Source organism: Lampris incognitus, chromosome 15 (genome assembly GCF_029633865.1).
Source record: "Lampris incognitus isolate fLamInc1 chromosome 15, fLamInc1.hap2, whole genome shotgun sequence".
Taxonomy (NCBI): domain Eukaryota; kingdom Metazoa; phylum Chordata; class Actinopteri; order Lampriformes; family Lampridae; genus Lampris; species Lampris incognitus.
This window is the reverse complement of record NC_079225.1, coordinates 15,747,057-15,769,848: the sequence shown is the minus strand read 5'-3', so window position 1 is coordinate 15,769,848 and position 22,792 is coordinate 15,747,057. Positions and strand designations below refer to the sequence as shown.

Below are 22,792 nucleotides of genomic sequence, written 5' to 3'. Positions count from 1 at the left end.
TGGAAACTGAGATTTTTCCTTTTGTATCAAGCAGCAAAACGTTGTGGCATGAGGTGTTTGAAGCTAATTTGCCTTGCTTCAAATCACGTCTTGCGATGTGACAACTGCACGTGCGCACATCGTCATGACGATGCTGAAACAATATATCATGCAGTACAGTATAAGTGGCAAGTATCAATTCTGTTTTATGGCATATAGACAAAGTAATGCCTTTGAATCTGAAGGGTCGGACTCTTTAGTTGACTGGTTAGCGCAGTCACCAGTGGTGCGGGCGACCCGGGTTCGCGTCCCGGTTGTGGCGGTTCCTGGCTGCCCCCTGAATTCGCTACATTGGTGTTAGAAGTGGGATGCTGAGACCGTGAGGCCATCAGAGTGCGCACAGAGGCGTGAGGGAGCTGGTATGCTGAAGTGTGGGGACGTGCTTCCCGAAGGAGGGGGGGTAGTGTAACGATCATGAATGAACAGACTCACTAGCAGGTTGGCTAATGGGTCGGACCCTTTAGTCGACTGGTTAACGTAGCCGCCTGTGGTGCGGGAGACCCAGGTTCGCGTCCCGGCTGAGGCGGTTCCTAGCTGCCCCCTGAATTCGCTACATTGGTGGGTATATGCTTTTTAATATGCAGCAGGATACGAACCAATTCAGACATATCCAGGCATCGCACTTAGATGGTTTACATGGCTGACATGCTGCTTACATAACCCAGCAAGGGCAGACAAAGTGCTACAAGTAGACGAAAGAGTTAATGGGACCAAAGGAAAGATAAGAGTGTACGCCTCCTATACACACATTTTGTTCCACTGTAGAAGACAGCAGCGACTCAAACTACTTTTAAACCTTCAAGTGCTTGTCTCTGTCATGCAAACTAGATACCCCATCTGAAGGGGCATCACACTGGCCATTCAGATGTATGGTGCTGCCAAACATCAGGACGCTGACATCATTAACATAATAACAGGCCAGTGAATATAAAACAGGTGGTTCTCATCTTGCCAACAATCTGATAATTACTGAAGGGAATCTGCAGTATGGGAACAGGTGTTTACTCTGCCAGTATGCTTTTAGTGTTTAGTGCTGCCTTGCCATGTATATTTTTGTGGTTTCAGCAAACTTTTGCATTCAGACTGTAGTCACAGTTCCAGAGGTGATGTTGTCACATGATGCCAAGGGAAAGGAGTGGTGGTAGTGCAGAGCTCAATGACTTAGGTAAGCCAGGGGCAATAATCGCTCATCTGTGCAGAGGTTATGTTCAAGTACCAATAAAACCAGTCCTTGGTTTATGTGGACCGCTTGCCCTAAAAAAGCCCTTGATCACTGTTCTGTATGTGCACATATTTGAGGATATATAGAAACTATTTAAAGCGGCCAGGATCATGAGATTTGATGCTCCTTCCCTAGATAGACTGCACACCAATATAACATAGGTATCTTGGCACAAACTATTGGCCTCCCACTGAATCCACTGTTGCTGCCAGCGCAATGAAGCCATATACCGCCTCCAACAGATTTTTGCCTCCAATATCTCATGGTCAGGGTTTTCTCCATGGTATCGCCTGCTTGGGGGCGTGGAGGTGGTGTGGGAGATACCGTACAACCCCCCTGCTATGTGTTAATGGGGACAGTAGTCCACCAATTTCTAAAACACAGGGGTATGTTTTTATCATCCATTATCCCTAGACGTCTTCTCTAATCACACCAAGGCACTCATTAGACTCATGTAAGAGAGACAGAAAGAGACTCCATAACACTGTTACAAAAAATAACAGGTAACAGAGGAAAAACAATGACTCAGAAGTTTTAGTTGCAAACTCAGCCAGCCATTCTGTGCATGTGAGTGTGTGTATCGCGTCTGAAAGAAAGCCAGGATCTCCCACTAGATACATCTGATGACCAGACAGCCTCGGACTCCATAAATCATGTCGCCTTTCAGGCTTTTGAGGAAGCCTAAATCAGAAACACTCACACAGCAGTGAAAGAGAGCAAGTGGGAGAGAGAGAAAGAGAGAGAGAGCGAGAGAGAGAGCCAGAGAGAGAGAGAGAGAGAGAGAGAGAGAGAGACAAGCATGTATCAAAAAAGAATTCAACCTATTTAATACCCACTCCTACCCTCCCTCTGCACACCCACCTAGCTCTCCCATCTGCCATTCACAGAGGGCTTATGATGCCACAATCTGGGAGACTGAGATTATGTAGGGGAGAGAGAGAGAGGGGGAGAGAGAGAGAGAGAGAGAGAGAGAGAGAGAGAGAGAGAGAGAGAGAGAGAGAGAGAGAGAGAGAGAGAGAGAGAGAGAGAGAGAGAGAGAGAGAGAGAGAGAGAGAGAGAGAGAGAGAGAGAGAGAGAGAGAGAGAGAGAGAGAGAGAGAGAGAGAGAGAGAGAGATACAATGGCAGTGAGGGAGGGGTGGAGCTCAGGGCCGAGGACTGGGAGCAGGGACTAAGTCAGCGAGGTGGGAGGATTAGCAAAAAGTGCACAGTGCTTGATGTGGATTCATCTGAAATATTCCTCAATGCTCAACTTTCTCTTCTGATGCCGTCGTTCAGGAGCAGGAAGACCGTATGTAGCCCTATAACACGTACGCGGAGGAGGAGAGCAGCTAATCGCCAAGAATGGTTCACACAGAAACGCAGGCCGATAGTCAGTTGCACGTGAGGTTTAGAGATTTTCTAATCTGCACACAGGTTTCATAAACAGAAAACGAGTTTTTTATATAAAACGATATCAGGGAATCAGAAGTACTCTCAACCCATTGATTATTTCATGTTTTGCTGTGTTGTAAAGAGGAATTAGAAAGTTTTTCTACTCATATAGAAGCAATTCTCTTTGAGGTCAAAATTGAAGGAAATATAACTCTGAAATTACTTAATTGATAAAAATAAAACCCTCTTGGTATTAACAACTGAAATTTGGGCAGGTGTAGTCTATTTTCTTGAGTGATCACAAATATTTCAATAAGGCCTGTGTTGATTTTGGATCCAGTTGTGTTCAACTGGATGACCGCAAAACAAATATCACTGACTTTGTGAGGTCACATGACATTAACAGCAAATCAGACGATCAAGACCAACAAACTGCCTGTTGAAAGTTTGAGATAAAGTTGTTGGGATCCAAAAAGCTGGAGCAGACTATCAAAAGGCCGGCAGAACTTTGAATTCCATTGCAACAAAATGGGAAAAAAACAAAACTGGCATGACCCGGTCGCTACCAAGGTCAGGCTGTCCTGCCAAACAGGAAAAAAGGGCACTTGTTACAGTAGTGACCAAGAGACTAGCTAAAAATACCCACAGCTCGAGTTGTAGAGCTCACCTGGTGTTTTCTAGAGACCACGTGACAAAATCTAACACCGTCTGGAAGAAGTCTTTGTGGTCTTATGAGACTAAAGTTGAGCTCTTTGGCCTGAAAGTAGAGCAGTATATTTTGCACAAACCAAACACAGCCAGGTGGTGGGTTTCTTTTCAACAGGAGGAACTGTAAAACTTAGATGGATTGCACTAAAAATACACATAAATCCTTAAGGAGAACCTGTTTCAGTTTCAGTCTACAGGAGATCTGTTTAAGGTGACAAGTGAAAGCAGAAACTTCCTTTTTTGGGGGAGAATCCCCCCCCCCTTTCTCCCCAATTGTACTTGCTCAATTATCCCACTCTTCCGAGCCGTCCCGGTCGCTGCTCCACCCCCTCTGCCAATCCGGGGAGGGCTGCAGACTACCACATGCCTCCCCCGATACATGTGGCCAGCCGCTTCTTTTCACCTGACAGTGAGGCGTTTCCGCAAGGGGAGGTAGCGTGTGGGAGGATCACGCTATTCCCCCCAGTTCCCCCTCCCCCCTGAACAGGCTCCATCGACCGACCAGAGGAGGCGCTAATACAGTGACCAGGACAAATACCCAAATCCGGCTTCCCATCCGCAGACATGGCCAATTGTGTCTGTAGAGACGCCCGACCAAGCCGGGGGTAACACGGGGATTCGAACCGGTGATCCCCGTGTTGGTAGGCAATAGAATAGACCGCCATGCTGCCTGAATGCCTAAAAGCAAAAACTTCTAATGAGTGGTTTAAAGAAGGTTAATATTATGGGAAGGCCTAGCTGAAGCCCAGACTTGTATCTAATTGCAAATCTGTGGTATGATGTGAAAGTTGCTGTGCACAAACACTTTCCATCCAGTTAGGCGGGGTTGGAACAGATTTGCATGGAGGAATGGGCAGAAAATCCCCAAATCTAAACTGCATTCATGAGAAGTGTTTCCTTTTGGAAAACGGAATGTTATTGAATGAATGGTTCATGAATGTGATGAATTTACTGTGTTAGGAAAATGTGAAAAATATGTCTGCATTAAAATATGGAGATGTAACAGGGACAAAATGTGAAAAAGGTCAAGGGAGAGAATTCTTTCTGAAGGTGCTGCATGATGCTGCTTAATCATAATGGGCAGTCCAATCCTCTGAGCATTTTTCTTTTAAAAAGACAGCAGGAAGTCTGTGGGAGATAGTAGCAGAGACACACAAGACAAAGTTCTGGCACATTTAAATTCCAGGTCATTAGGGCTCTATGTGGTCCCAGTGGTGGGTTAACTTGAGCATTACATCATGTCTGACTGTATATTCATGATTATCTTACATAACCAAATGCTCTGATTCATTAGAAAAATAAAATACCCCATGTCCTGGAAAATGACTCAGAACTGTCATAACATAAACATTGTTTTCGGTGAAATGGTGGTCTAGCCAACTACTTATCCATGACTCAATGAGCAATGAGCAAGACAAAACCCAATACACACACACACACACACACACACACACACACACACCTCTCTGAAACTATCCCTTAATCAGCAGGCCAGGTTAATCCTCTTGTTGACTCTGAACCTACTGCTGGCGGGGGCCTCTCTTGGTTAAACTCAACGCACCCCACTGGTACAGTCGTACTCATCTACATGTCACATGAACAACAGTGCACAATTAGGCTTGAGTGCCTTCCAAGCAGTCACCAGGCTGCAGGGCAGCTGACCAGTCAAAGGAAGCTGATGGTGTCGGGTGCTGATACGTGTGTGTCCTGGGTCAGGTGGGAGCAGCACACACCCTGTGTCTCTCTAATTACAGACCTAATGACTCCTTAGCCTCAGTCTAAGCAGGCAAAGAACCTGCCTTGGGGAGGGAGGGTGGACTGGCAAGGAAGGGTTCATGAATCAGCTTTAAGATTGTCCCAACCTCCCTAGACACATTGCATACCATACAAAAGAGCTGCAGAGGTGCAAGACCGGTTCTTGAGTAAGACGGCCTTCCTTGCGTCAACATGACCACTCCCTGATGACTAATGCTTAAGCCTGGATATGGCCTTCTCTCATCTCCCAAGTCAAGACAATGCAGTGGAAGGGCACATTAATCTTATATTGAGCTCTATAGAGGGTTATAATCCTTAAACCACCTTTGTCACCTTCAGCTGTGAATTGGGACTGCTGCAAGGGATATAGGCAATGTATGTGCACAAAGACGCTAGGAACACGTTTTCCCTTCACATCGGAGGTTGAAATGGAAACTATCTTACCTATTTACCTAGAGGATACTGAATTTAAGTTTTAATTTAAGTTTCCTTTATTAATCTCCTTGGGGAAATTCAGTTACTGCGAATTAACCCATCCTAGCTGTGATCTGTGTAGCTAGCAGCAGTGGACTGCCGCCTTCATATCGTGCCCGGGGACCAACTCCAGTTCTTTTCCCATTGCCTTGGTCAGGAGCACAGACAGGAGTATAAACCCTAACATGCATATTTCTTTTGATGGTGGGGAAAACCGGCGCACCCAGAGAAGACCCAACGCAGACACGGGAGAACATGCAAACTCAACACAGAGGACGACCTGGGATGACCCCCACGGTTGGACAACCCCGGGGTTCGAACCTAGGACCAACTTGGTGTGAGGCAACAGCACTAACCACTGGGCCACCATACTGCCGGAGACGTGATTTGTACATTATCATTACATGTACATTAGTACAATATTATAGTACATTAGATACTATTTGGGAGGGGCAGAATAAAGGTGCACTCTTGGGGTCGTGAGGTGTATGGGACATGAGAGTTGTGAGTAAGAGATCTCTATCTCTCCATTCTTACACACCAGCTCACCACATTGGTATCTAATGAATTTCTAATGTACTGCATCTATGTTCCAAAAAGTTGCATCAGAATCCCTGACTCATGTCTTGAGATCAGCGTTACACCAGACTTCCTCATGATCAGCTTGCATCATAAAAAAAATGCCGAAGACTTTGTATTGAACTACTTAAGAGGCTGTAACGTAGTCAGGGAGGACACAGACCTGTAATCATGTGTCATCCTTCTGAGTGCCCTCCTTTATAGGGATTATAAAAATGGTAACTACTACGACTACTACCACTTCCGGCTGCTCCCGTTAAGGGTCGCCACAGTGGATCATCCGTTTCCATCTCTTCCTGTCCTCTGCATCTTCCTCTGTCACACCAGCCACCTGCATGTCCTCCCTCACCACATCCATAAACCTCCTCTTTGGCCTTCCTCTTTTCCTCTTCCCTGGCAGCTCCATATTCAGCATCCTTCTCCCAATACACCCAGCATCTCTCCTTCACACATGTCCAAGCCACCTCAATCTCGCCTCTCTTGCTTTGTCTCCAAACCGTCCAACCTGAGCGGTCCTTCTAATATACTCGTTCCTAATCCTGTCCTTCTTCGTCACTCCCAGGGAAATCTTAGCATCTTCAACTCTACCACCTCCAGCTCCGCCTCCTGTCATTTCGTCAGTGCCACTGTCTCCAAACCATATAACATAGCTGGTCACACAACCATCTTGTAAACCTTCCCTTTAACTCTTGCTGATGCCCTTCTATCGCAAATCACTCCTGACACTCTTCTCCACCCACTCCACCCTGCCTGCACTCTCTTCTTCACCTCTCTTCTGCACTCCACATTACTTTGGACAGTTAACCCCAAGTATTTAAACTCATCCACCTTCATCACTGCTACTCCTTGCATCCTCACCATTCCACTGTCCTCCCTCTCGTTCACGCATATGTATTCCGTCTTGCTCCAACTGACTTTCATTCCTCTTCTCTCCAGTGCATACCTCCACCTCTCCAGGCTCTCCTCAACCTGCTCCCTACTCTTGCTAAAGATCACAATGTCATCAGCGAAAACCATAGATCAGGGAGACTCCTGCCTGATCTCGTCCATCAACCTGTTTATCACCATTGCAAACAAGAAAGGGCTCAGAGCCGATCCTTGATGTAATCTCACCTCCACCTTGAACCCATCTGTCATTCCAACCGCACACCTCACCACTGTCATACTTCCCTTACACATATCCTGCACCACTCCTACATATTATCTGCCACTCCCAATTTCCTCATACAATACCACACCTCCTCTCTAAGCACCCTGTCATATACTTTCTCTAAATCCACAAAGACACAATGTAACTCATTCTGACATTCTCTATACTTCTCCATCAACATAAAAATGGTAAAACCGTTGTTTTTAAAGGAGAGTGGACAGTCTACTCTCAGTTTACACATACTATATTCATGTATTCAGATGGCTGAATACTGAATGAAGCATGGAGGCAGAAAGAGCGGGGGAAACACAAGGTAGAAATATCCCGGTAGGATTCGATCTAAGGCCAGTATAGATCAACATGACTCCAGATGCAGTGGACACAATCACTTGACTTTCTATAATCGCCCATTCTTTCCCTGTTTTGTAAGAACTAAGGGTTCCTTGGTGTGGTTTCATATTTATTTTCTTCTTCTTCTTCCCTGTATTGTTATTCACGTATTCTTCGCTTTTTATTGGATTGTTGTCTACTGATTGGTTAGTTTTTCTATTCATTTTGTGTGCTTCTTGTTCTCATTTATTTTTTTGGTTGTATTTTCCTAAATTATGTTAGTCTAGGTCTTTTTCTTCTTCTTTTTTCTTTTCTCGGTTGTATAAGCCTGTAGCTTCTTGACTTCTCCTGACACATCTCTGTTTTCTTTTCATTATTTGGATTTTATGCAGTCTTATGTGTGCAAATAAAAACATTTAAAAAAAAACCCATTAAACCACATCAAGGTCCCCTTAAGGTCCCTGGACACAAGAGTTTGGGAACATCTCGTGCACCACAACGTGCAGTGTACCATTTTACACCGCTAATGTATTTGATGCAATTTCTGTATTAATATGCTACCAAGCAGGGTCATGCAGACATTTTGAGAGCAGGGGATACTAGCAGAAAAACTTTGGGGCTATGGGAACCAACAGCATCTACTCCTTTGCTGCCACCAACATAACTATTTTCTCTTTGTGCTTTGCCATGACCTACAGAAGAACACAATACCTTTTCAGCATTGTGTGTCTAAAGAACATTCACTGTTCCCCAATTTTATCTTGTGTAAACAAACACAGTTCCATCTGGCAGGGACTTCATGAGTATAACAACGTGACAAACACAGCTAATATAGTCAGCCTTCATGGTTGTTAATATTCATCACCATCATTGGCGGTCACTTGGGGTCGAGTATGACCATCCTCCCTCTGGGTCCCTCTGGGTCTTCAGGTGGGCTTAGAGGCCGATCCTGGAGCTGCATAATGGGAGGATGCCTGCGCGTGACAGCTTTTTACGTGAAGTAGCTGGTGCACTTGCAGCCACCACACGGTCCTTGGCAGGGGGTGGCCAGAGTCCAATGGCATGGAGAACCAAGACGATTGGGGACCACCCTCTGTTGCAGCCTTCATCCACCTTCCCTGCCATAGTGACCTGGAGACATCTTCCGCCAGTTCTGCCGTTGAGGTCTTTGTTGGATCGCGCTTCGTCTGGAACCTCCCCCTTGACCTGTCCGCCTCGGGTGACCCTACCAGGAGCCAAGCTCCGGACAGCATAGCTCTTGGGATCATTGGTACACGCAAGATTCTTCACCACGGCAAGGTGGCGATCCAGGACAAGTGTTAATATTCATTAGAAGAACAAAGATAAGTGATAAAAATGCAAATGCCAATGATACTGGAAAAAGATAAATGAATATCCGATTCACCTTCCACCCAATGACTGCTGGGACAGGCGCCAGCATCCCGCGACCCTAATTAGGATAAGCGGCTCGGGAAATGAAAATAAATAAACGTGAAATAGTTTGGCCTTTAATACTCAATAGTATTAACGAGAATGCACGGATGATCCGCTGTGGCGACCCCTAACGGGAGCAGCTGAAAGTAGTAGTAGTAGTAGATTAACGAGAATGCACAACAAATATATGTTAAAAAGAATGTCTGACTTTAGAGTCCTATCTGTTTTGAAGTTACATTGTGCAGCAGGCACTAGAAAGAATCAATTAACCTGCCCCGAAGTAAAAGACAAACTATCATGTGAGAGTGAAAGTTGCCATAATTTTATGCTGACTCACTGATTATCCGCTACACAACATTTCTTTGAGAGATTTGGACGCACACAACTTTTGAGATGTTGATTTTGTGTGTGTGTGGGGGGGATCCTTGAAAATAAACACTGTAAGCAGCTGTTAGCAACATTTGACAGAGATATATTTGCTATGCAGGGCCCCGTCTTCAACTTTCAGGGTATTCTCCAATTTAGGACAGCTCTGCTGACTGGAAAGGACAAGCTGACTAATGTACTTTCTGAAAGGGTGAAAACACGAGAAGGAAACAACACTGAGATATTTCTTTCAAAATCTGGCTTTACAACATTCGAGCAACAAAAACAGATGTGCTGCATCTCCGGGGGCTGGAGCACAAGTCTTACTGCTGAGGAAACTGCATCCATGAATGATGTAGCATCATGAACGCCTGTGCATAAACAGCTCACCAGTGTCTGCTTTGGCAACAGGTGTGGAGCACAGCGGCTCTGAATTAATCATTTGAGGAGATACGATTTTATAACCTCACTTCACAATTTTCCATGACCGCAATAACATTTCTAGGGACATCTGATCAATTTTATAAATTCCCTGGTGTTTTCCATGATTGGAAAACCAGACGATACATTTCCAGGTTTTTCAAGAACACATGGGAACCTTGGTAAAATGTCATACACTGTGTTCAGAACCTAACTTGAGGAAAGTACCGAGCTGATGCATTTTCTCTAAGAAAGTTTTTGGTACTTAATCTACAGGGAAGGCGAAGGATCTGAGATGACATGCGAGGTGAGGTAGTAATTAATTGCAATTGAGGTAGTCATTAATTGGGTCTATATGTAACTGCCAAAAAAGCAACACAGGATTTTGAAGTATTGCTTTTGAGCAATGTGTATTATCATAACTATTATCCACATAAGTACTCATCCTAAGGTGCATGGAAAAAAACAGACAAAAAGAGATAAAAGTCTGGGTGTCCGGGTAGCGTAGCGGTCTGTTCCGTTGCCTGCCAACACAGGGATCACCGGATTGAGTCCCCATGTTACCTCCGGCTTGGTCGGGCGTCCCTACAGACACAATTGGCCATGTCTGCGGGTGGGAAGCCGGGTGTGGGTATGTGTCCTGGTCTGCACTGGAGCCTCCTCTGGTCGGTCGGGGCGCCTGTTTGGTGGGGGGGACTGTGGGGAATAGCGTGATCCTCCCACACGCTACGTCCCCCTGGTGAAATCCCTCACTGCCGGGTGAAAAGAAGCGGCTGGTGACTCCACATGTATCGAAGGAGGCATGTGGTGGTCTGCAGCCCTCGCCAGATCAGCAGAGGGGGTGGAGTAGCGACCGGGCTCGGTAGAGTGGGGTAGTTGGTTGGATACAATTGGGGAGAAAAACGGGGGGATCCCCCCCCCCCAAAAAAGTGATAAAAGCCTGACCGAAAACTTCTCCATGAATAAAAGAGTACTGTTAAGGTCATACGAATGAAGCTATGCAGTCTCGGTGTCGGTGTGTCATAGCAAAATGAGTTGTAATCCTGTTAGAGAACTATGATGACACTCCTTAGTAATATGATCTCCTCTAAATGAGCTCACATTGACTGGTTTGTGAGGGAGGCATGGTAAACGGGGGGGGGGGGGGGGGTTAAAGGGACATCACTGCAATGCCAGGAGGGAAAACAGCATTTAAACTAGAGGTCTGCAAACCCGTCGGGTCCTGACACGCTGAGTCGATTCGGGCCATTTTTATTTTATAGATTGGGCTCGGGCTCATTTAACTTCCCATATACAAGCAGAGCACACATAGGCCACTGTATGAAATAGCATTATATTGATTATATTATGAATATCATGACACGCACATGTACGAGTGAGTTACACGTGACAGTTGACCATGCCGCGCACGTGTGTGTTTGTGTGTATCAGGGAGAACGCACATCGGAGAAGGCTTAAAGTGAGATTGGTGTCAGTCTCAGGCTGAAAAATTGTAGACTTTGTCGGGGTAAGGCTGGAGTGTTTGGCCCATGCAGGGCTCTAATCTAAACCGCAGTGTTATGACACTGAAACTGATCGATGTGAATTACTTGCTGCAAGAACATTCACAGTACCTGCAAAAGTAACCGCGGCAATACAATTTGTTATTTCGTTGGTCTCCGAATCCATATGTAAAAAGAACAAACCCATCAACGAAAAAGAAAACGTACCCTACTTGTCACTGGTGACAGTACAGACTTTCCACCTCCCAACCTTCTCGTCTGCTTTGCATATGAGCATTAAAAATGAAATCTGATTATAAACCAGAGAATACATAACGCCAAACCATATAAGCGGCCAGTTTAGTTGCAAAAAGGTCTGACTGGCTCATTCATCCTCGACATGACATATCCAGATACAGACTGCATTTTAGTACTAAGAATAAATGGGGCCTTGTTGTCCTTTTCAAGTGGACCTACGTGTCTGTTTCCATTCAAACACAGCTTGTTCATTGTGCAACACAATGTAAGAGCAAGCAGCATAGCAGCAGAGTGATGTGTCTGGAAAGACCCAATTAAAGTGGCTGCTTGGCAAACAGCTCCGTTAGAACAGAATAGATAGAATAGAACAGAATAGAATACACTACATACATACAATAAAATTCACTCTCTGCATTTAACCTATTCTAGCTGTGCAGCTAGGAGCAGTAGGCAGCCGCTGTGCAGCGCCCGGGGACAAACTCCAGTTATTTCTTCCTACTGCCTTGCTCCGGGACACAGACAGGAGTAGTAACCCTAACATACATGTTTGATGGTGGGAGGAAACCAGAGCAGCCGGAGGAAACCCATGCAGACACGGGGAGAACATGCAAACTCCACACAGAAAGAACCTGGGACGGCCTGGGGTTCGAACCCATGATCTTCTTGCTGTGAGGCAACACTGCTAACCACTGGGCCACCGTGGTTAACAGACAGTATCAGTTACCATGGAATAACAATGGGGTAAAGGTGCATACTATAATCCCAACAGCCCAGTTCCGAATCTGACCAATGGCTGTGACAAGTCCTCACGCCTCATCCCTTCCCCCATCTTTTTCTGTTATGACCTCTTTGCTATCCTTACCTATAGTGCACATGTGTTACTGTAGGAGGTCTGTAGCCAAAGATCCAGGTCTGGATGTCCATGGGTCTTGCTTTGGGGTAGGCTATGGTCACGTCCACCACATACTGCAGGCTTTTACGCTTATTACCTGTCAAAAGAGGAAAAACAAATTCAGGGGGCCTGTGAGGAAGACTAGGGGAAAAAAAACAACACATGGCCGCAGTCTTTTTGTCCACCAGCTGCGATGAGTGGTATACCTAGTTCATTACACAATTTACCAACCACTTTCACCATTTTAAGAGCAGAGCAGAGAGGAACTAGTGTGACCATAAATGACAGCAACGAGTAGTCTACCGGTATGCGAGTTTCCGTTAGGGTTAGAGCCAATCAAAGGCAGAGTAGGGCGGGTCTTTGCAGAACAGTGTCAAGTGTTTCCAGCTGGTAATCACACCTTTTGTGCCTATAGGTTCAAGCAACTGACTGCAGGCAAACAATGCCATTTCTGCCACTAGGCTCAAATGTTGTTGTTTTTTTTGGGGGGGGGGGATTTCATGCCCTTTTTCTCCCCAATTGCACTTGGCCGATTCCCCCAGTCTTCCGAGCCATCCATGTCGTTGCTCCACCCCCTCTGCCAATCCAGGGAGGGCTGCAGACTACCACATGCCTCCTCTGATACATGTGGAGTCGCCAGCCGCTTCTTTTCACCTGGCAGTGAGGAGTTTCGCCAGCGGGATGTAGCACGTGGGAGGATCACCCTATTCCCCCAAGTCCCCCCCCCCAAAAAAAGAGGCGCCCCGACTGGCCAGAGGAGACGCCAGCGCAGCGACCAGGACACATACCCACATCCGGCTTCCCACCCGCAGATACGTCCCATTGTGTCTGTAGGGACGCCTGATCAAGCTGGAGGTAACATGGGCATTCGAACCTGGATCCTCTGTGTTGGTAGGCAACGGAATAGACCGCCATTCTACCCGGACACCCCGGCTCGAATTTATTTTGACTATCTTGACTGCCTTGAACTTGAAGGGATGTTGCTTAGAAGTTATAGTTGAGTAGATTAAATGTTATTTTGTTATCGCCAGTCATTCCGGACCGCTGACCTTGAATAAAAATCAGATGCGGACCTTTGAGTAATATGTTTTAGAACCCCTGTATCAGGGACTCAAATCAATTACTTATGTTCTCTCACATGAGGGTGGGTTTACTCTGCTGTGCACATGGTAAGTATGATGTGGGTTTGACAGGAAGGATGGAAAAAAAATTGCTGAATCTCGTCGTTTCAAGGAAGATTCCCAAGGAAGAAAACACACTGAATTTAGCATCCAGTCTCAACCACACCCATAAATCAAGTATCAGCCTTACATATATTAAAGTCAATGCTATGCAGAGCTATTTGAACAGAAACACGAGCAGAGGCGAGCATCATCAGACACAACATGATGGACAGGCTAAACTCTTCAAATTCAATAGTCCCACTAAAATGATACCTCGTTAAAATGATACCTCAATAGTCCTACTAAAATGATACTTTAAGCTGAATTTTATTAAGGGAGTAAATTTAGTGAGTCATTTCATGATGTCTTTGGGTAAACCAACTAGAAAAGCACATAAACTGGTAGATAATATGAGATCACTAGGGCTGTCCCGAGGACCTTTTTTCACACTTGAGATGTTTTGACGCATTTTCTAAACAAATATTCAAATATTTATCCTAAATCAATTAGCCAGATATATAGATGGCCTAATAAATAATAATAATAATAAATAAAAAATAAAACAAATAAAACATAAAAAATAGAAATAAAGGCTTAATAAATCATCATCATCATCGTCATCATAATAAAGGTGATGGATTATGAATGCTGTCTTAAGGTCATTTATTTATCCACTTGTAATATTTTAATGTTGACTGAAAAACAAATGGACAACATAGTATGTTTTTTAAACTTTCCTAACACTTTCTATGACGCCCATGTCCACAATGCATTATAAACATATGTTATAATTTGCTTATAGCACTGTATAATTATAGTTATAAGCACTCACAGAATATCCATAATGCTTTATAAAGCATTTTACAATGCCTTATAAGGTGAAGTATCATAATACTTCATAATTGCTGGTCACTTGTTGACATTTTTTGCAAAGATCAGTGTATTATAATTCTCATAGTTGTAAAAACAATCATTTTATAATGAATTATAATCCCTTATAAGACACAATTACAACAAGATAACTAGTAATGTAGGCAGTTCTTTGATTGTTGGAATGTTAGTATGTGAATATTATACGATGTATTACAACAAGTAAATCACTTAATGGCAAGATAACTGAAGTTACTGTGTCATGAAAAGCTGAAATCCAGTATAAACAGCCCTAAAATCCCTGGGTAGCCTTCATCTCCTCTGCAGGTTTAAACAGGGCAGGCTGAGATGGCTCAGTGGGTGTACATCATCATTTATAGTACAAGTTGGGACCGATCCAATCCAATATCAGTTTCGGGTGCTGGTACTGACGTAATTTCTCATTGGATACTGGACTGACATTACTGATCCACGACCGATCCAGATTCCATAGTCTTCTGTTTTTTATGAATTATCATCATCATCACTGGCGGTCACTCGGGGTCGAGTATGACCGTCCTCCCTCTGGGTCCTCATGTAGGCGTAGAGGCTGATCCTGGAGCTGGACGGCATAGCTCTTGGGATCATTGGTACATGCAAGCTTCTCCACCATGACAAGGTGGCGATCCAGGAGAAGCATGAATTATACATATGTAGGTAATAATGCAATTTTAGGCCCATAACCAAAATAGTATATGTAAGTTCAGGTAGTATGAAGTGTTTTGAGTTGTGGGGACGTGGGACACAAACGCAACTTAAACAATTAAACAATGAATATGTTAACAGTTTGGGAACAGAATAAGCTAAAATGAGCAGGGTGGTACAATTGTCATTTTATCCCTGTGACAATTAAGAGTCAAGTACTTTTACGGGTGCACGCCAGAGATCCAGCCATGTTAGTATATGTGCACTCAAAGAGGAAACGCTTCTACAGAGAGCCTATTTATCATTAAGTCACCATGCCGGCGAGCCTACTACAGACGACATCCAAATGAGCAGAGTCCTTCAGAAAACAGGTTTTATCTCAACAGAAAAGAGAAAAGCAGAGTAGTGAAATGAAGAAAACATGACTATAGCGGTCTACACATCGACAGAGATTCTTAATGTGAGTTCGTGCAAAGAGGAGTGGAAGAATCACAACACCTGCGTACATGTCCATTTTCCTGACACTGGTCGAGAAACAGGATGAGGATAACAGGCTAAACTACAGGATAGATACAAAATATCATCTTATCTCATCTCATCATCAGCCACTCCTCTGTGGTCAGGTGGCGGTGGCAGCAAGCTAAGTAGGGCACTCCAGACGTCCCTCTCCCCAGCAACGCCCTCCAGCTCCTCCTCGGGGATCCCAAGGCATTCCCAGGCCAGACTGGACATGTAGTCCCTCCAGCGAGTTCTGGGTCTACCCCAGGGTCTCCTCCCAGCTAAACATGGCCGGAAAACCTCCAAAGGAAGGCGCCCAGGAGGCATCCTAATCAGAAGCCAGAACCACCTCAACTGGCTCCTTTCAATGTGAAGGAGCAGCGGCTCTACTCCGAGCTCCCTCAGGATGTCCAAGCTCCTCACCCTAAGGCTGAGCCCAGACACCCTAACCGGACCACTGTGGTGAAGAGGGAGCTGAGCCAGAAGGCAAAGCTCTCAGTGTACCAGTCAATCTTAGTTCCAATCCTCACCTCTGGTCATGAGATTTGGGTAGTGACCGAAAGGTTGAGATTGGGGATACAAGCGGCTGAAATGAGTTTCCTCCGTAGGCTCTAGATACAAGATGTTGTACATAAAAACTCCTGACATGGCATATGCGGTTAAAAAAAACAAAACAAAACACCGAAAGCAATACTGAGGTTATGTCCGAATACCAACCTGTTGAACAAGTAGTCTACTAGAAATCACACTGACAAGAACCTAGCAATTGTTGAAGACAAGTGTTTGTCCAATACTATTAATTTGATATGCAGCCCTACAAACTAGAAATGCACCGATCCACTTTTTTTCAGTTCCAATCCAATTCCGATACCTGACTTTAGATATCTGCTGATACGAATACCAGAGCTCTTTTCTTGAATATTATTATTATTATTGTTGTTGTTGGTATTATGTGTAAGGTTACACGAGGCTGTAGTAAACCACACAGCATTTATTAAAAGAGCAAAAACTATACAAAAATGCATTAAATTTAATCCAAAGTAATATATTTGAACTGTAGTTTAAGTCAGCTTCACATACAAACAGGTGGAGGAGTGCAAGTTGCCGCAGCAACTCTTTTATTGTGTTAATTGACTTATAGAGTCAAACTGTGCTTTTTTTCTCTCCAAATTACCCAAAATAATTTTTTTTTTCATCCATCCATTTTCCAAGCCGCTTATCCTAATCAGGGTCACGGGGTGCTGGAGCCTATCCCAGCAGTCACTGGGCGGAAGACGGGAAAAGACCTATCCTAGTCATTTCACTTTGAAATGCCAGAAAGATTTATATTTTTTTGTCGGTGAAAAACATAAAACACCACTGACTAAGTGGTGATCTGTGGCTCCTGACTGACCCGGTGTGAAAGTGTGTGGTGATGTACAGCCTGTCTGCAGCGCTGACCCTGTTCCCTCAAACCCTTACCCATGTCTACCGTCTGCTGCTTGAATGTTTCATTCTCCAAGCATCAGTTAAATCAAACTGTGGCAATAACCTGGATAAAGTGATGGAAGACTGTAAATGTGGTTCTTCTCTTGTTCTGTCCAGCGTGAAATCTGTGGTGCAGTTCATATCTCCACTTACGTCTGTGAAAATTACATCTAAATGTTTCTCAGTGCAAAAATCAAAAAAAGTACCGCGCTCATCTGCCTATTTTAATGTTTAAAGACCCAAAACGTGAAGTCTGCAAAGGGAAAAGAAAAATGAAAATCAGAAAAACAAACAAATGGGACGGATAGAGAGACAATAATAACACCCTGTGGTTCGTTACAATTATTTGTTAGTTCTTTATCTTTTAGTTTCCTTCCCTTTCTTGTGAACAGGAGCTTTTTTTCCTTAAAACAATAACGCTTTTTTCCCCTAATAAATCAAACCCTACAAGTTTTTGCCATGGTGTGACAGTTTGAGAAATTTAGTTGTGTTCAGAAAATTATCAATTACTTTGACAGACTTGCCAGGAGTTTCATCCAAAAAAAACATCGATTTCCTCCAAAGTGTACAGTTCACTGGTTGGTTGCTGGGAATCTGTTACCGTGCCGTTCGATTCAGAGTCATAAACCGTTTCATCATCCTCCTCCTCCTCCTCCTCTTGGCTGTCGGTGACAGGTGGGTCCTCCCCGCCTCCTCCCCTCCTGTCTGGGCTTGGCTGCAGCAGCTGCCGGGGAGGTTACGCACGCAGCAGCACCACTAAGTCCACGCACACTGCGTCTCTCTGATACAGTTACTACGTCATCCACAGCCGTTTTAACTTTCTCCGAATTACTGTGGAGTTCAGGAGACTCCAGGTTTACATTTTGCGGGGGTTTTACTTGTTTCCCGGCAGCCATCAACCTCGTACCCCCACCCCCACTTTAGCCGCCTGGTCGGCAGCTTCCGCATCCTCCGCTTCTCGTTCTCTATGTGGGAAAGCGAAGCACTTGTGTCCCACACCCCTGCAGCTCAAAACACTTCATACTGTGGGCATCCGGGTAGTGTAGTGGTCTATTCCGTTGCCTACCAACACAGGGCTCGCCAGTTCAAAACCCCGTGTTACCTCCGGCTTGGTCGGGCGTCCCTACAGACACAATTGGCCGTGTCTGCGGGTGGGAAGCCGGATGTGGGTATGTGTCCTGGTCGTTGCACCAGCGCCTCCTCTTGTCGGTCGGGGCGCCTGTTCAGGGGGGAGGGGGAACTGGTGTGATCTTCCCATGTGCTACGTCCAGCTGGAGAAACTCCTCACTGTCAGGTGAAAAGAAGTGGCTGGCGACTCCACATGTATCGGAGGAGGCATGTGGTAGCCTGCAGCCCTCCCCGGATCGGCAGAGGGGGTGGAGCAGCGACCGGGACAGCACGGAAGAGTGGGGTAATTAATTGGCCAGATACAATTGGAGAGAAAAGGGGGGGGGGTCAAAAAAATTGCATTATTAGCTACACACGTATAAGTAATAAAAATGTAAGACTATGGACTCTGGATCGGTCATGGATCGGTAATGTCAGTCTGATATCCTATGACTGAATTATGTCAGTATTGGCACCTGATACCGATATTGGATTGGATCAGTCCCAACTCTACTACAAATTAGCATGTACACCCAGTGAACCACCTCAGCCTGCCCTGTTTAACCCTGTAGAAGAGATGAAGGCTACCCAGCCAAGGAAATACTTATATGGTCTATGTGATAAAACTGAGTACAAACCTTGTCACTTTGACCAGATGTCTAATCCACATCATAACGAAGTAATAAAGTCATAACACAGATTTTATGTGGCCTGTGGGTACGGCCAAGGTCATGTGTGCACAATTTGAGGGGTTTCTCAAATCTATGTCGGCTGCCTCAGAAGCAAAGCCATTTACACCAACTTCCGAGCAAGATATACCAATAACTGGAGAGGCATCGCTGATAACGAGAAATATGGCTGTAACAGTGCAGCTATTCCTGTGAGGGTAATTGAATCCCCATCTCAATCCCAGCGTGCTGAAAGGCCGCCATCGTCTCCTGTTAGTGGCCTGCCAAAGAACAGGGCCCTGTGCCAAGCTATCACTACTGCCCTCCACGCTGTGACAAACAATACACCAATAACAGCAGTCACGCTCATTTAAAATGACATCAGAGGAGTCCTGCCCCTCTCCGTAAACAGTTAGTGTGGAAGGAAATACACTAGCAGATGTCTGGCTCGCTATCAGGCCACACTATGGGCCAATCACAAGGCCGGAAGGAGACATCTTTCCCTCCTACCTCTGAGCTGTGGGTAAGGCTCACCTCTGATTGGTCCTGTGGTACGTGTGCAGATTATAAGGCCTGCTGGACTTGGGGTTGTACCTTTGGCTCACTGAGAATCTAAGTCGTAAATGACCTATAGTTTTGAACTTTGCTCGCCCTACACCTGTAAAGACAGTCGTATACACGACCGTTGTTTTGAGCTTCTACCAGACACAGAGCCTTTCTGCAGGGTGAAAACTGCAGCAGCAACCAGCAGCATACTTGCTGCGTGTCTGGGCCGCACAGTGTTTGTGTTTAGCCTAGGTGACACTGCATGGCCGACACAAAGAAGCACCCACATTTACATCAAGTCCCATTTCCTCTGAGTGGTCCATTTGTCTCTTCTGCATGAGTCAGCATGCTCTCGGCACCTCTGCAGAACCGGGCAGGGTCAAAGACAGACTGTGCTTTGCCTCTGATCGGTAAGAGAGACGGAAGGAAGCGCACACACAAAGGCGTAAAACACGACAATAAGGGACACTGCGCTCTTCTAGGTGTGCCCCCGCCCCACCGACACCCGAGGTTTTAATACCATTAGCTAGATCTGAACGCAAGGGCGAGTCCTACTGTACCAACCGTTCTCTCTGTCCTCCAGAGCAGCTGGATTAGAGAGATGGACAGTGTGAAATGGAAGGAAAAGTAGGAACGGGGATGTCGACTATATCACCAACTGGGGGGGGGGGGGGTTTAAAAAAGAAAGAGAACAGTAATCTCCCATTAGAAATGAATGTGGTTTGACATACGTAAAGCTCCAAGATGCCTTTTTTTTTCCAGAAAAAAAAATGGAGACAAAAAAATGCCATTTCTCTCACAGTTTATATACTGCAACCACTCCCATGTTAGCTACCGATGACACCGCTCATACCCGTGTGCTAAAGAAGCCGAAAACCAAAACGGAAATATTTGCATGTGCAGCAAACGCTTCTGTAATCAAATAAAATGTTGCTTATCTCAGATTCGTGACAGCGAATGAAGTGATAATTTACATTTGCCTTGACACACGCGCCCCCCGATAAAGAGACAGCGTTTTGCTAGCTCCTGGCTGTTAGTGCTGAGGCTGGAGGACACAAAGCTGTGTTAGCAAACGCACAGACGGGTTAAATCCCCGAGTCACATTTCCAATAGTGCTGGCCCAAACGCTCTGTTAAGATTACTATTAACACAGCACTCCTTCAAAATGGATTTTGAAGGAAAGCCAAGAATTTCCGATCCGCAATTTGTATACGTGTTGGCACAAGGGACTCGAAGTGTGCGTATGTGTACACCTTTCCACAAAATGAGCTGAAAAAACTAAAATGGGGGGAAAGTCTAATTTTCGTTTTCATAGTTTGTTAACTGCAGAAAGGTTTGGCTGCTCGCTGGCTGTATTTAGGGCTAGTCTCCAGACGGAAAAAAATGACTCTTCCACGAAGCACCACCGGGGTTTCAGGGACCTTGATGCAATTTCTGGCACCTCTGTGCGTTATCACCCTTTCCCTTACACAAAATCCCCACCGCTAACAGCCTATCGTTTAACAAGAGGACTCGCAGAGGACGCTGACAAAGACACGGTGATTTAATGCTAAAGGACTGAAGCAGCTTCATCCCTGGCTTGCTACAAAACATAAAACTCAGTTTGATGAAGAGCCGTATTATACAGTCTTTTATTAGAGCCAGCGCAGCCATGTGCACTGGGACCGAAGCACTAAAAAGGATGCCAATGTTCAACAGGAATTTTCCAGAAGACAAAATTTTACTTTGAGACTTGGGAAAACTTTAAGAAAGGGAAAAAAAAAAATCTAAACTTGGTTTATTATAGAGTATGGTAAAAGTAAAGCAAGTCACTTTGAGTGTTAGAAAGGAGCTATATAAGTTTAATTTATTATTATTATTATCATTGTTATTATTATGCTAAGGCTAATAAAAATCCAATCAAAATACATCACTGAATGTAATAAATAAATAAATAAATAATGGGTTTCACCGTGAAAATCTATTTGTTTTCCCAAATTCTGAAAAACTTGACTTTTTGAAGACACAAGCCTTTAACGCAAAATCAGAGAAAGGCACCCAGACGTGAGCTGCTTTTGGTTTTCTGGAAAAGTGTCAGGTCACCTCTGGCTGAAATGACGTTTTGATAGTTCATACGGACAAGAGTGGAAAAGTAAAATGAGCAAGAGCAGCACCAGTTGCTTCAGCCCCAGCCTCCATGGTGTACACAGGCCTGCATGATGAATTCAGTCTACAGTCTCCTGCATGTGCGCTACACTGTTATGTGATTACTTGTGCCCCCATGCAAGGAAGCATTTCCATTTCTTTATTATAAATGTTTTTTTTGGGGGGGGGATCCCCCACTCCATTTTCTCCCTGATTGTATCCGGCCAATTACCCCACTCTTCCGAGCCATCCCGGTCGTTGCTCCACCCCTCTGCCGATCCGGGGAGGGCTGCAGACTACCACATGCCTCTTCCAATACATGTGGAGTCACCAGCCGCTTCTTTTCACCTGACAATGAGGAGTTTCAACAGGGGGACGTAGCGCGTGGGAGGATCACGCTATTCCCCCGTCCCCCCTCCCCCCCGACCGACTAGAGGAGGCGCTAGTGCAGCAACCAGGACACATACCCACTTCCGGCATCCCACCTGTGAACACGGCCAATTGTGTCTGTAGGGACACCCGACAAAGCCGGAGGTAATATGGGGATTCAAAATGGCAATCCCTGTGTTGGTAGGCGACGGAATAGACCGCCACGCCACCCGGACGTCACGCTTTGTTTTTTGGTTTAACATCACACCAAGAATGTCATTTTATTTACCCTTTACAGCCTTTGTGTTTCGACGAATCACAATAATCTAAATGTGACTTGTTGTTCTGAACAATGTGGCTTGATACTCTACTGGGCGGTGCACCTAAAGCATATGGATGTTGCCGGTCACACTGGCCAACAGCAAAAATTCCTATCCCTAAAAAAAAAAATCCTAAAAAAAAAAAATTCCTATTCCTAAAAATATTTCCTACACCCTGGCTATTTTGCATCATTTTTGACTGCCTTTCCCCCCCCTTTTTTTTAAACCGTTTTGTTTCCCAGCAATTATGCAGATGCCCTCAGTGTTAGAAATGAGATGACCTGAGGAAAACGTTGGGAATAAAGAACCGGTTCCAACTTGGAGCTGTTCCAAATTTTCAAGTTCCTTGTACTCGTCAAGAGACATTCAAGCTCAAACCTGCTTTAGAAATCATACAAGTACTGTTTTAGTCCTGCTTGCAAATCTAGTCAAATGCACTGAGCAGTAAAACAGTGTCGAACATGTTGTATTAAACAGGCAGGACCTGCTGCCCTGT

The 22,792-nt window shown here is 45.0% G+C and overlaps 1 protein-coding gene across 1 annotated transcript in view; it reads right to left on the bottom strand.

Moving 5' to 3' along the window:
- lpgat1 (lysophosphatidylglycerol acyltransferase 1) overlaps positions 1-22,792 on the bottom strand; it is a 63,060-nt gene that overhangs the window by 14,291 nt on the left and 25,977 nt on the right. Inside the window, exon 6 of the mRNA XM_056295026.1 lies at positions 12,451-12,577. Coding sequence (XP_056151001.1) covers positions 12,451-12,577 — 127 coding nt within the window. The remainder of the gene's footprint in view (positions 1-12,450; positions 12,578-22,792) is intronic.